This window comes from Heterodontus francisci, chromosome 37 (genome assembly GCF_036365525.1).
Source record: "Heterodontus francisci isolate sHetFra1 chromosome 37, sHetFra1.hap1, whole genome shotgun sequence".
In the NCBI taxonomy this organism is placed as follows: Eukaryota; Metazoa; Chordata; class Chondrichthyes; order Heterodontiformes; family Heterodontidae; genus Heterodontus; species Heterodontus francisci.
Genome location: NC_090407.1, coordinates 14100826 through 14115559, shown reverse-complemented (window position 1 = coordinate 14115559; position 14734 = coordinate 14100826). Strand labels below are relative to the sequence as shown.

At 43.0% G+C, this 14734-nt stretch overlaps 1 protein-coding gene across 14 annotated transcripts in view; it reads right to left on the bottom strand.

Annotated features, from left to right (window-relative positions):
• prdm16 (PR domain containing 16) overlaps positions 1 to 14734 on the bottom strand; it is a 769749-nt gene that overhangs the window by 34207 nt on the left and 720808 nt on the right. For 9 of the 14 annotated variants that reach the window (XM_068017132.1, XM_068017136.1, XM_068017133.1 and 6 more), the window contains 2 exons: positions 13135 to 13158; positions 12930 to 13014 (listed from right to left, as the gene is read on the bottom strand). In XM_068017132.1, coding sequence (XP_067873233.1) covers positions 12930 to 13014; positions 13135 to 13158 — 109 coding nt within the window. Of the gene's footprint in view, positions 1 to 12929; positions 13018 to 13134; positions 13159 to 14734 lie in introns of all 14 variants that reach the window. The other 5 variants (XM_068017135.1, XM_068017139.1, XM_068017140.1 and 2 more) reach the window with 2 other exon arrangements.

Here is a 14734-nt window from a genome sequence, read left to right as displayed (position 1 = left end):
CCACCACCGGCACACAGTGACAGCAGTGTGTACCATATACAAGATCCACTACAGCAACTCGACCTGCTGATAGTGGGCGGCACAGTGGCGCAGTGGTTAGCACTGCAGCCTCACAGCTCCAGGGACCCGGGTTCAATTCTGGGTACTGCCTGTGCGGAGTTTGCAAGTTAACCCTGTGACTGCTTGGGTTTTCGCCGGGTGCTCTGGTTTCCTCCCACCGCCAAAGACTTGCAGGTGATAGGTAAATTGGCCATTGTAAATTGCCCCTAGTGTAGGTAGGTGGTAGGGAATATGGGATTACTGTAGGGTTAGTATAAATGGGTGGTTCTTGGTCAGCACAGACTCGGTGGGCCGAAGGGCCTGTTTCAGTGCTGTATCTCGAAATAAAAGCCTCCTTTGACAGCACCCTCTAAACCCGTGAACTCTACCACCTAGAAGGACAAGGGCAGCAGACGCAGAGGAACACCACCACCTGCAAGTTCCCCTCCAAGCCACATATAATCCTGACTTGGAACTATATCACTGTTCCTTCACTGTTGCTGGGTCAAAAACCTGGAACTCCCTTCCTAACAGCACTGTGGGTGTACATACACCAGATGGACTGTAGCAGTTCAAGATGGTGGCTCACCACCACCTTCTCAAGGGCAATTAGGGATGGGCTAACAAATGCTGGCATAGCCAGCGATGCTCACATCCCATGAAAGGATAAAAAAAAAATCACACTTACAAAATAAACACTGTCCTAATTGTTTAAGGGTTGTTTGTAAGCAAAAATGCTGATAAAAGGAGAAACAAAAAACCACTGGGAAAAGAGTTATGTAAAGACGCAAGAAAATGGAAGATATGATCTTAGAAATTACTGTTTTTTAAACTGATCACAGGATAGAAGTGTCAGCCTTCGTTCAGTTGCTAGCACTCTGACCTCCGAGTCAAAAGGTTATGGGTGTAAGCCCATTGCCGGACTTGAGCACATAATGTGGGTTGACACTCCAGTGCAGTGTTAGAGGTGCCATCTCTCCGATAGACGTCAAACCTCCTGCTTGTTCAAGTGGATGTAAAAAGATCCCACAGCACTAATTGAAGAAAGAAAATTCTTCTTGCCTCCTGTCTAACTTTTATCGTTCCCACAACTTCTAGAACAGAATACCTGGTCATGTATTCCTGGCTGTGGAACCTTGCTATTGTGAAAATCTCTGCTGCAATGCCTACATAACAATATTGACTACACTTCAAAAATTATTCATTGACTGTGATGTGCTTGGGACATCTGAGGACATGAAAGACTCTATATAAATGCAAGTCTTTCTTTCCTCTGTTAGCTATTTTAGCCGAGGAGTTAACCCACTTAAAACATGCCGTGCCTGCATTAATATAGTAGCTGAATGGGGAAACGTCCATTTACTTGTATCAACAGCAGGAACCTCCGGGATATGACACCATCTGGTCAATCTATGCCCTCTAGTGGGAGTCACTGGAACTGTACAGATGAGCCACTTGAATCCAAACATTCTCCAATACGGTAAACATTGCCCCCATTAATAGTCATTCATAGATTTGAAGCTATAAGTGGTGAGGGATATGGGAGGATGAGTCAAGAGGATTTGGTTTCTGTATACATAACAGTCACTGCACTCCAAAAAGTAATTTTTTGTGTAAAGTGCTTCAAGATCTTTGATAAGGTGCTATATTATCATTACACTTTTATTTATATACGCAACATTGAAATAGTAGGCCATTTAGCCCATCTATCTATATCTGTTGTTTTTGCAGCAATGGTACCTCTACCTTTTTAACCCTAATTCCCTGTCTTTGTCCAAATCCTTTGCTACCCTTACCTCTGGATTGAATAGCATTCTCCTTTCTAAATACCCCAACTAAGTTTCTTTTTGCAACACATTCAGGAATAAGGTTGATTTTGCCTGTTCAATTTCAATCATTGCCTGTTTGATGTATGTGAAACCTAATGGATAGCTGCATCTTAGTTAGAACTGTAAATCAGCCAATAATCTGTATGTTTTACAATACATAGGAGCAAATGGCCATTCAGTCCAGTCAGCACAGGTGCCCCTGCTGCATTCCCAAGTTTATGAAATCCACCTAAACACCGGAGACCTGGGATTTGAATCTAATTTGGCTCAGACACTTATCGTCAGTGATGAGTGGAGAGGTATGGATGAAGAAAGCATTAGTCGATCTAGAAAATTCCACACACTCCTTACAGTCTCATTATTCCAAAAATTTCATCTCCAATGCCCTATGGAAGTCCATTTCAAGTGTTGACCATTCTTCGTGTGAAGAGGAGTTTTTGGACATTGTCAGTCTGATCTTTGTCCTACAATGTCAGCTGCAGCTCAGTGGGTGGTACTCTTGCCTCTCAGTCAGAGATTGTTGGTTTAAGTCCCAGTCCAGGGATTTGAACACAAAATCGAAGGTGCAGTCTTTTGGATCAATTGTTAAAGCAGAGTCCCTATCAGGTGGCTGAAAAGATTGAGATTTTTTACTTCTTGAATACTGTTGGCCTGCATCAGTCCTCCCAAATCACATCACCTCTGTGTAAAAATGCTCTGAACAGAAACTAAACCCACAGGAAAGTTGACTGCATTTTTTCCCCCAATAATTTAATGATATTTTCAACTTCGTCCCGTCCTCTCTGAAGGTTTTGATTTTTCTGGCACCCACAACTCTCAAGGATCTCACTCTGTGACAGCTGAGACACTGACTGCTGTCAAGCCTTCATCTATACTAGAATATAAAGGGGAGGAAAATTTGCTACAGGTATACAAAGCCCGAGTTGGACCGCATCTGAGTACTGTGCACGGTTCTGGGTACTGCATCTTAGAAAGGGCATGTTGGCCTTGGAAGGAATCATAGGAGAATTCACCAAAATGTTACTATGGCTTCAAGGGTTAGATTACAAGGAGCGAATACTTAAACTAAGCACGTATGCCCTGGAAAATAGGTTATGGGTGATATGATTGAGGTTTTAAGGATTTTGAAAGGAATTAATAGGGTAGATAGAGACAAACTGTTTCTGGGGGAGTCGAGGATAAGGGAACATGACCTTAAACTAAGAGCCAGGACATTCAGGAGAGCAAAGGGTGATAGAAGTCTGGAACTCTCTCCTACAAAAAGCAGTAGATACCAGCTCAATTAAATAACTTTAAATTTGAGAGTGATAGATTTTTGCTAGCCAGGGGTATAAAGGGATATGAGCCAAGGAAGGTGGATGGAGTTAAGACACTGATCAACCATGATCTCATTGAATGGTGGAACAAGCTCGAGGGGCTGAATGGCCGAATCATATTCCTGTTCCTATGCAAGGGATCACAGCCAGGCCCAAACCAGTTCTTATCTGGTGTCCATTAAAAAAGGATGAAAGAACATCCAATTGTTCAATGCTTTTCACGTTCTTGGGGCATCCCAAAATACATCACACCCAATGAATTTGTTTTCATTTTGAAGTGCAATCACTGTTGTAATGTAAACAAACATGGCAGTGGTCCATGATTAGCAGTCAACAACTAATCTTTGTTGGTGGCATTGTGTGACAAATGAATGTTGACCAGGACAACTCCCCTGCGTTCTTCGAATAGTGCAGTAGATCTTTTAAGTCACGTTGAACACCTCACACAAAAGATGGCCTCTGCAAAAGTGCAGCACCCCCTCAGCAGTGCATTGGAAGGCCCAGCCTACATGCTCAAGTTCTGTAATAGGACTTAAACCTACAGACTTTCGACTCAGGGGAAAGAGTGCTTACAACTGAGGCAAGGCTGAGTCACCGGATAGGTAACAGGAGCAGGATCTTTTGCTGATTTGCCCCCTCCATATCACAGGCAATCTGAGAAAAAAAATGTTGTGCTCCGACTGCTACTGCAACTGAGACAAACTAATTTGATTTTATTGTGAAAACACATCGGGGCGACTCCATCTTTGAACGTGCAACAACAACAAAACCAAATGAATTCAGGGCTATTACAACGAACACTTAAAAGTCATAGACTTCCCCCTTTCAGGAGCCCTGTTTTACTCAGATTACACACTTCACTTGTTTATAATCTGAGGCAGGCACAGACGCATCCATCATCAAATACAGGGCTGCAATGAGCAGTCACTTCTTGACTTTCTTCCAAAATAAAGCAAGTGGAAATTAAGATAACAGTGTACAAGCTGAATGGGGAGAGCCACATTTTATTGGAAAGGCTGTTTTTTTAAAATAAATAGGATTAGCACTAAGATAAGAATGTTAAAAACAAACAGAGAGTAACAGAATAGATTCTCAGCTGGGCCCGCCCTGTACCACTGCCATGTCACTGCTCAAACTATACAGGGCTCTGGTCAGATCACATCTTGAGCTCAGCCTAGTCACCAAGACATAAGGGAGATGTTCAAGCTCTGGAGGATGTGCAGAGAGGTTGATCTCCAGTCTTACACTTCTGAGTTACAAAGAAACATTGGAAAACTTGGGCTCTTCAGCCTTGAAAGGAGATTCCTGAGATATTAAAGAAGTGCATAGGATTATAAATGCTATGGAAAAGTAAATTCACAAAATCACTAAGTTAAACAGAAAAAGGTGTCATGGGTTAAACTAGTAAAAGGTAAATTTAGGGTTGACGTAGGAAGTTTTTCGTCACACAGAAAGTGATCAATGTCTGGAATAAAGTTACAAATACAGCAGAGGAGGCAAAAACACGGGAATCATTGATGAACCAATTGGATGCTGCAAGGGATGATGTTAGGGTCAGTCTGGCTAGATGAGCAAAGATGGGCCACTCTCTTATCAGAATTATTTGAGAACCTATGTTTATTCTTAGGCCTTTAACGTAGTACAAAGTCCCAGTGGGCTTCACAAGGGAATCATAGGAGGAAGATTTAAGGGAGGTGACCAAACGTACCATTGAAAAGATGAGTTTTCAAAAAGTTTTTGAAGCTGAGGAAAGATGGTGCAATCTGGTGGTGGGCAGGGGGTGGGGTTCCAGAGGGTGGGAGCATAATGGGTAAAACAGTTGGCCTGCTGAGTGTCACCAACTTTTATTGCAGTCTCATTCAAAATGTCCAAAATATTTTTAAATTCTTTAAATGATACCATATTTTATGTCTCAATGTGCAGCCTTTGAGCCAAAATCGAACCTCCTTTTTCTCAAAGGTTTATAAAATATAGCAAATTCAGTGAAGATGCTTCATGAGAAAACAGAAAGTGCACAGAGTTTCTGTCTGCCAGTTCTGGTTGAAGTTACAGATCCAGGGGCACTATTTGAAGAAGAGCAGGCAGTTTTCCCATTGTCCTGGTGAATGTCCTTCCCTTAACCAACACCACCAAAGCAGAGCAGTCAGTGACCTGTTTGGTTAACATTCTGACAGAAACCCTTCTGGATTTGAGGACACTAGTCTATACCTGCACTTGTTTTTCCAGCATTTGTGTTTCTATTTCAGATTTTGAACAATTTTAGTTTACAAACAAAACCAGCAAACAGTGATCAAAATCTCTAACACCATAACCTCAATACACGTGATGAAGTGTTATGGATTGTGCATTGGTTAACAGCTCTATCTATCCGTCAATGCGTTCTACAACAGAGGTTCATCTGCCTCTTTCTGTTCTTCAGGTTAAAGGTCCACTGGCACTATTTGAGGAAAAGCAGGGAATTCTTCCAGCACCTGGCCAACATTCTTCCTTGAACCAATGCCACCAACAGTAGTTTAATGGGTTATTCATTTCACTGCTGTTTGTGGAAACTTGGTGTATACAGAATGGCTGTTGTGGTCACCGTTATAACAACAGTTTAATTAATTGTATATGAAGCAGTTTGGGATGTTTGAAAGATGTGATAAGGTGCTACATAAATACAAGTTATCCAAGTTTATCCACACAGTAAAACCTGCAGTCTCCATCACATTTTCCTCAATGATTCCAAACAGTAACAGCTGCAAGAACACTCAAGAAGCTCAATACCATCCAGGACAAAGCAGTCCACTTGATCGGCAATCCATCCAACACCTTAAACATCTACTCCCTCAATTGCAGGTGCACTATGACTGCAGTGTGCTTTATCTACAGCGTGCACCGCAACAACTTACCAAGGCTTCTTTGGCAGCACCTCCCAAACCCATGATCTCCACCACTTAGAAGGACAAGGAAGCAGGCTTATGGGAACACCATCAGCTCAAAGTTTTGTTTCAAGTCACACACCATCCGGACCTGGACATAGATCGCTGATCCTCCTGCCTGCATCCGCTCCTCACTCCCGCAGGCCAAAAAAAAAGAAAAAAACCCAGGGCCAAAAAGGGGGGAAAGAATCTGGAAAATTATTCTCTGACTCCTTCCAACGTCTGGCCAAGGTGGCATTGCTCAATTAACCTTTAGAAGACTAAGAACCAAGCAACTCAGTCCGTATATCTCACATGTGGTTGGTCATCTGAATAAGCAAGCTTCCCCAGGTTCATTCCCCCTGCTGGGTTAACTGGTTTCAGCTGGGGTCCCAACACTGGGCACTATAATTGGCTTCAGCACCCATGTAGAGGCAAAATATTGGCCAGGTTTCCTGGTCCTGATTGATCCCCTGTTGGAGGCACATGTGCTTGGACATCAGATGGGAACAGGACACAGCTTGGTTGTGACTTGCCCTTTGGTCAAATAACCTGCTTGGAATGACTGTCTCGGCACACCATTGAAGAATGGATGAGGCTAAGGAAAGTAACCAACATGTGAAGAACTGTACCCCAGTAAAGATATAGAACTGTACCCAAAGTAAAGACATGGAACCGTACCCAAGTAAAGGCGTGGAACAGTACCCCAAGTAAAGGTGTCGAAACATACCCCAGGTAAAGGTGTAGAAATGTACCCTAAGCAAAGACTCAACACCTACAAGAAAGCAGGAAGGAAGCAGAAGAGAGAAGATTGGCAGAAAGAGAAAGAATAAACTAGGAATAAAGATTTAAATTAAATACAGAATGATTTCTTTCAACAGTTGCATCCACCAATTAAGTAGTTACTAGAAAAACATGATCGCATTACAATTGGTGATAAAATTGGAAGGGAAATGGGGGTGAGGGCTGTGGGGGGTGGGGGGGGGGGGGTGGTGGGGAGGGCTGGTGGGGGGAAACAAACTCCAAAGAGCTGGTAAATTAAACATTGCTCCCTTTTGAAAAGTGAATTGTTTGACTGTTGGTCAGATTCTAAGTGTGCTGCCTTTTGAATTCAATAGCTTGCTTAGAATACACAATAGCCGAAAAGCTAAACACTTCCCTTATAGATCCGTGCATGACATCATCTCCAAACAGCAGGAAAGCTGTAGGAAGCCATATATCAGCTACTATATTTTCTCCAGTACAAATATGAGTAACCTCTCTCAGACCTTTTGCATGCTGTACAGCTATTAAACATGCTCTGGGGAATACAGTGCCACAAAATTGTTTAAAAGTTTTTATTCGATCAACACGCAGTGCAATGAAATAGCGCTCGTGGAAACATAAACTCTTAGTTGATATTTCCTTTGTTTTATTATTTTTTCAGCAGAATATTTGAAACACAAGAAAAGGCTCAATACACTTTGCCGCTCAAAAAAACAAATACAGTAATTCTGGTGTTCGCTTTCAGAGGAGGCCACATCCAGAAACTGTGAATTATAAAAATAACTTACTCTTTACTTCATTTTAAACTGGTAATTGTGATTAAATCAAAAAAAGAACGGACTGCATAGGGAAAACTGATCATCTATAAAAGATGATTCCACCAATAATTCTTTGGTTTAGCCGTTGCTCTTTGCTGAGTTAGCTGTTTTGAGTTTGTGTATCTTGAAATGTTCCGCCATTTGGGTTATAGAGGGGAAAATAAGTTTTTAAGCACAGAAGGAGGCCACTTGGCTCATCCTATCTGTGCCAGTTCTCTCCTAAAGCAATCCAAAAAACTAATCCTCATAACTTTCTCCCTGTAAGCTTGCATCTTCCTTGGTTTCAAATATTTATCCACTTTTCCTGTAAAAGATGCAATGGTCTCTGCCTCAACTGTTCCCCATGTCAAAGCACTTGACACTCCAACAATCCTTTGCCTGAATAAATTTCCTCCAACTTCCCTCACTCCCTTCTCATGCTCTTAGTGACACTGTTAGTTCTTGCTCCTGATCTAGTAACTTCTTTCCACATTCCCACCATTGGAAAATGCATGTCGAGGGAGGAACAGGATGAGGATTGAATTTAGCGCTGATGTTGCCCGCTCCCTGTGATTAAATAGGGTCCAACACTCGAGGCTCGCATGTGAAGAAAGGCCACGCAGGTACAGGCAATGCCCAGGACCCAGCATGAGTTAGGAGAGAAGGGGAAGGGAGAAAACACTTTTTAAAAAGATCACCCTGTTGTGTTGTATCTTCACCACTACAACACTACTTCACTATCTTCAGCACTACACACTTCTGTCAATGGCCCTGTTTATAAAAAGAATGAAAGTACCATCTATCCACCAGTCTGGTTAACCAATTTTCCTGGAAGTGCTCCTAAGCCCTACAATTCAGAAAGTGGTGGCACTGATCACAGTATCTCTTTAGAAGGCGAGAGTCATGCAGGTCAGGTGACACTGGAATTAAAAACTGGAACAGTCAGCCTGGTGCAGCCACTATTATGGTCATACTCAAGAACGATGAAGCACAAGGACCTGTCACTCTTGGCAAGTGCTATTGAAATCCGTGATGTTCAGACACTAGTGGGACACAGCAACCCACAGTATCTGTGAGTATAGGCAGAATTGTTTGGTTATCCCATTGCAGTGTCAGGAGAAAACTGCATAATTGTCATCTGCTTTGGGAGCTGTGTTAGGTGTTTGAGCTTCTAGTTTCGTTTATGTATTGAATTCTCATTATTCCAGAAGGAGATGGCATTCTGAGGTTAATAGAAAGGCAGATTTTTGTTATATATAAAGAACCATCATCAGACTGGGTAACTTGTGTAAGCAGAATGATTGAAAATGTAGTTGATCCCAAGCTTTGTGCAGGAAAAACAGCTGAAAATGGACAGTCGACTGGAAAATTGATACCTGGGCAAATACAGGGGCAGCCCTCACATTTATCAATGTTTGTTTGATCAGTATCCCATCCACCAGCTTAAACATCCACTCCCACCAGTGTGGCTGCAGTGTGTACTCTCTACAGGATACACTGCACCAAGGCTTCTTTGGCAGCACCTCCTAAACCTATGACCTCTAGAAAGACAAGGACAGCAGGTGCATGGAAACACCATCATGTCTAATTTCTGTTCCTTCATCGTCACTGGGTTAAAATCCCGAAGCTCTACCTTACAGCACTGTGGGAGCACCTTCACCATATGGAGCACAGCGGCTCAAGGCGGCGGCTCACCACCACTACCTTCTCAAGGAAGTATTTAAGGAGTATTTAGATGAGCACTTGAAATGCCATTGCATACAAGGCTATGGGCCAAATGCTGGAAAATGGGATTAGAATAGTTAGGTGCTTGATGGCTGGCACAGACATGATGGACCAAAGGGCCTGTTTCTGTGCTGTATAACTCTAAGGGCAACTCAGGATGATATAGTGTCAGCCTTGGCTCAGAAGGTAACACTCACGCCTCTGAGTCAGAAGGTTGTGGTTTCAAGTCCAACTCCAGGACTGGAGCACAACAATCTAGGCTGACCCTCCAGTGCAGTACTGAGGTGGTCACCTTTCAGATGAGATGTTAAACTGAGGCCCCATCTGCCCTCTCAGGCAGACATGAAAGATCCCATGGCACTATTTCAAAGAGGAGCAGGGGAGCTATCCCCAGTGTCCTGGATGATATTTATCCCTCAGTCAACAGCAAAAAAACAAAAGTTATATAAATGCAAGTCTGTCTTTCTTTTTATGGTTGCCCTATTAATTAATAAATGCCAGCCTTGTCAGCAATGTCCCTATTCCAAGAATGAATAAAACAAAACATGCCTGGAAGTCCATTTTGAGAGTTGATCTATTTTTGTGTGAAGAAATTCATGACATCAGTTCTCAACTTGCCTTTCACCAGTTTGACCTTGTCCTAATCTGTCAGTTTGTGGATCTACCTTTTCTATAGCTTGCTATCTTATATACCTTGGTGAAGTCCCCTCTTGGCTGCCTCCATGAAAGGCTCTTCATAGCTGCCTTGTGGCTCTTCTCTACATCATCTCCAGGGCTTTAACGTGTCCTTGTGTCTCCATGACCAAGATAATTTAAAAAAAAAGATCAGGGACAGGAACCCAAGTGGAATTTCTCCCCACAGATCAGGAGCATTCCAAACAATTGCAATGCCCCTACTGCTGAGGTCAGCTGACTTAACACCAACCAGGAATTGAATCTGACACTCCACTGGTCTGTATGACTCAATGTTACACTATGGTATGTTTGCCTTCAAAGTTACCTTTAAGCTGCAAGGTAAATTAAGTTCCCGTGCAGGCTGTGCACAAGTCAGCCCCTTTAAGATTTTGCATCTGTGTGGCTGTGCAAAAAAATTTAAAGGGCCCATGCACTTAAACAAATTGGCCGCAGACAATAAAAAAAGTTAGAGGGTATGTTGTACATTTGTACAAAGAACAACAACAACGCATTTATATATCATCTTTGACATATTAAATCATCTCACGGTACTTCACAGAGCATTATCAGATAAAATTTGACACCAGCCAACATAAGGAAATATTAGGTCAGGTGACTAAAAGCTTGGTCAAAGAGGTAGATTTTAAGGAGTGTCTTAAAGGAGGAGAGAGGGGCTGAAAGATGGAGAGATTTGGGGGGGAAATTCCGGAGCTCAGGGCCAAGGCAGCTGATGGTCCTGCTGCCAGTGATGGAATGAAGAAAATCAGGGAGTGTAAGAGGCCAGAATTGGAGGAATCCAGAGATCTCAGAGTCTGTAGGGCTAGAGGAGGTTACAGAGATAGGGAAGGGCAGGTCATGGAGGGATTTGAAAACCTAGGATGAGCGTTATAAAAATTAGAGCAAAGGTGCCATACTACCAACTGCATGTTTGGACGCTGTGCTCATCCAGTTTGGGTGCCAGACCACATATCCTAATGCTAGCAGCTTGCACCAAACTGACATCCCAGGGCCAGCCTGCAAGGGAGATAACAAACAGGAGAAAGCGGAGAGGGAAAGAAAACTGCGCTCGGTGCTTTTCCACATCTATTTCACTTCTGTCAGACTCAGATCACAATGGAGGCGGCCCACAGCTGTTTACCTCTTTCCTCGGCTACTCCTTTCTCACAATTGCCACAGGCCTTGCCTCTCTCGTCTGTGCCCATATCTGATCACTCCCTGTGTGCACTCCATTCTAAATCACACAAACACAGGATATTCCTGCCAGACAGGCCACCTCTGTCAGCCGGGCCCTCCACTAAAATCGAGGGAAGTTATTAAAACGACAGACTGGGAGGCAGAACAATGAGCAGACTAAGTTTAGCTGTGAAACCTGGTCTCTTGCTCCCTCTTTACAAAAAGCTCCTCCGTGTTATTTATTGGAGTTGGGAAAAAACATATATATTTGCTGCGTGATAAAATGAAAGAGGCCATTCAGTGTGGCAGCTGAAATCAGGAGGTCTCACTGAAAGATGATCATTTCCTCAGTGTATGAAAACAGAAAGCAAATGGCACAGAAATAGGAATTGACTTAAAGCTGTAGACTCCTCACTTTGGTTGTATTGCCTAAACTCTCCCACATATACAAGAGCCTCACAACCCAAACGATTTTTAAAAAATAAGAAATTCTCCAGACCATTGCACAGATGGGAAACTGTAGTTCTACAAGTGGAGACTCAACAATCTCAGATTATTTCCACTGGGGCAGAGAAGGCCAAGATGAGATTTAACGTGAGGTTTTTAAAAATCTGAAGGGTTTTGAATAGGGAAAGACTATTTCCTCTGCTGGGGCAGTCAGGGATGAGGGATCATCAATTTAAAATGGCCACTAAGAGAGTGAGAAGTTAGAAAGAATTACTTCATGAAGTTGGTTGTTGGAGCACGGAAATGACTTGCCACAGGGAGTTGTTGAGGCAGAGACCACTACATTTTTTAAGGGAAGAGTCGAAACATATCCCAAGCAGAGGACGATAAAGGGTCCTGGAAGTGAGCAGGGCAATGAAATTAATTTTAGATCATTCAGTAGAGTTGGTACAAACACAAGGGGCTGAATGGTCTCCTATGCTGTAAAGTGTTTCTCAATGCTACATTTCTAATGAACATACTGAAATTGTTATTGGGGAATTCCTTTGAATTTTAGCAAGGTGCTGCTCATGGAGATCACTGTCTCTTGCTGAGTTACTGTTTGGGAGGAGTGGGGGACTGTGACGACCCACCCTTTGGTATCCCACCTGAATGCCCATTCTTCCTGGTGTAAACATGGATGGTGAGTATTGGTAGGCTATTTGTCTGTAGCTGCCATCACAGTTAAGCCCTCACCCAATGCTTCCCCTACCCCTGCCCGTAACATGCACTTTCCAGCAAGACCACCATTGGGAGAAGGGACCTTGGGTTATTTTTCTGCTCCCTGGCCCATGGGAGTTGAGGCAATTCGTGGAAGCCCAATGTCCCTGTCCTGTTGAGATAAGGCAACTCACCATAAGCTGCCGTAATCAATTGCAATGTTACACTGAGTATTTTCATAAAAATCTGACATACTTTCAGAAATCTAGGGTTCCACCAGGGAAAGCCTGTTGAATGATTTTGCCATTCCATAACATAATAACGATGAACATGAAATGTAATGCCACGGGCAATGCAAAGTGTTGTGGGACATGATACAATATCCCTGCTTTTTTATACCTGTTTCTGATTTAACATAGGCAAAATAAATATTTTTCCCATACAGAGCCTCTTCAATTACAGTCGCTACACTGATCCACTCCAGATAATGTTAATGTACCAATGAAGATTGGAGCTTCAGTTAAATTTCTCAACAAAAATCACACATACAGCCTCTCAACATACCTGAGGGTGGAATAGAAGTGGGTTTGGGCGCAGGTACTTCTCCTTCAGTGAGTTCAGGGGGTCCATCATTTTCCTTTTCTCCACCCTGCTGGACCGAGAAGTAAAGAGTTAAATCAGCGCCCAGCATTTCCAAAACCAAAGTCCTACCTCTGACACTAAGGACGACTTTGGAACAATGTTGTCTTAAGGAAAGATGCACACTTACGCTGTGTAATGCAGGTGGTTCCAGCTGAAAGAGAAAAGCAAAGGTTGGGATGAAATCCAGGCTGTGCACTCTTCTGGTCTAACTTGGAGGGAATGAGAGCTGTCTTCCCCCCTTTTCTCCCCAGAGCTTTCACCTGAAGGAGATCAAGCAGCTGGACCGTTAGGCCAATACTTAGTCCCATGGGTTGCAGGTGCTCGCAATCACCATGTGAACACTGAGCATCCTAGGTTTTGGGTTGGGAGCCTACATTATTTGGATTATTTGTTCTTGGGATGTGGACCATACTGGCAGGGCTATGTTTGCTGTCCATCCCTAGCTACCCTGAAGTCATTAAGAGTCAACCCCAAAGCGTGAGACTGGAGTCACGTGGAGGCCGGGCTGAGTAATGAACCAGTTGGGTTCAATTAACAATCAATTAATTTTGGGGGTCATTGTTTTTCTGGTGTCAGCTCTCATCTGACCAGATGTATTGAATTCAGTTTCATAACCTGCCATGGTGGGATTTGAACACACGACCTGCACGATCCTAGTCCACTATTGTTACCATTACACCTCCTCCACAAAACACCAGAAAAGATTGCAGGAAGAAGGTTTCTACAGAGTACTAGAATCCTTTATAAGCTCACAGAGGAAAGGAAATCCTAACCCTCCCTTTCCATCATAATGGCTTCTACTGAGGGCACTGGCAGTTGCTTGTGTACAGCTCCTCCAGCAGCCCTCTATTACCTCACCCAGGTGGTCATTCTGCATATTTGAAGCAAGATGGTGAGTGGAAGATTGGGCTATTTGACAATGGAAGACATTGCAGCCAAGTGTGGTCAAACACTTACTTCCCATTATGGGCGACTGGAGAGTGATCAGGAGCTGGAACTTTGGTTGATTTCTTTCCCCTTCCTATCTCAGGGATACTGATGTTAATTGCAGTGACCCAACTCTTGGCCCTGACTGAGACCAAGGAGAAGTACCTGTGCCCAAACCCACTTCCATTGACTGAATCAGAGCTGTTTGCAGCCTGTGTGGCTCAGTGGAGGAAAAAATTATTAACTAGTTGAAATATTCAACTGCTCCGCTTAAACCTGGAGGAGCAGACCCCTATATTGTTCTTCTGTGCACTTATTAGGGTACTTTGGATGCCAACTAACTTATAACTGTTTCCAGAAGTGAAATCAGTTTTATCATAATTCAGTAATAATGTTTTCCAGCCCGAAGATTATATTAATGCAGCTAATCAATCAATTGTTAATGTCTCTCAATTCCCCTGCCTTAAACAGATTTACTGCACAGGCTGGCAAGGCACAGGATCCAGTGCTGCAGCCTGTGTTAACCCAATACTTTTCTGCTTTTCTTGAAGAAACTATGTTATGCAAAATGATCATAGTTGCACATTTCCATTAGCTGGAATGATCTAATGGGCTTAACAGATGCTGGGAACCCTCCTGTCCTTTATCCAAATGGTGTGAACAATGAGTGTAGGCAGGTTGTTCGCTGTTGTGGGAAATCATAACCTTATGCAAAGACATGTACACATACTGACTGCATACACACAAAAGCACAAAAACATATAGACCGCACAATCACTCACAAAAAAAACAGACAAAAA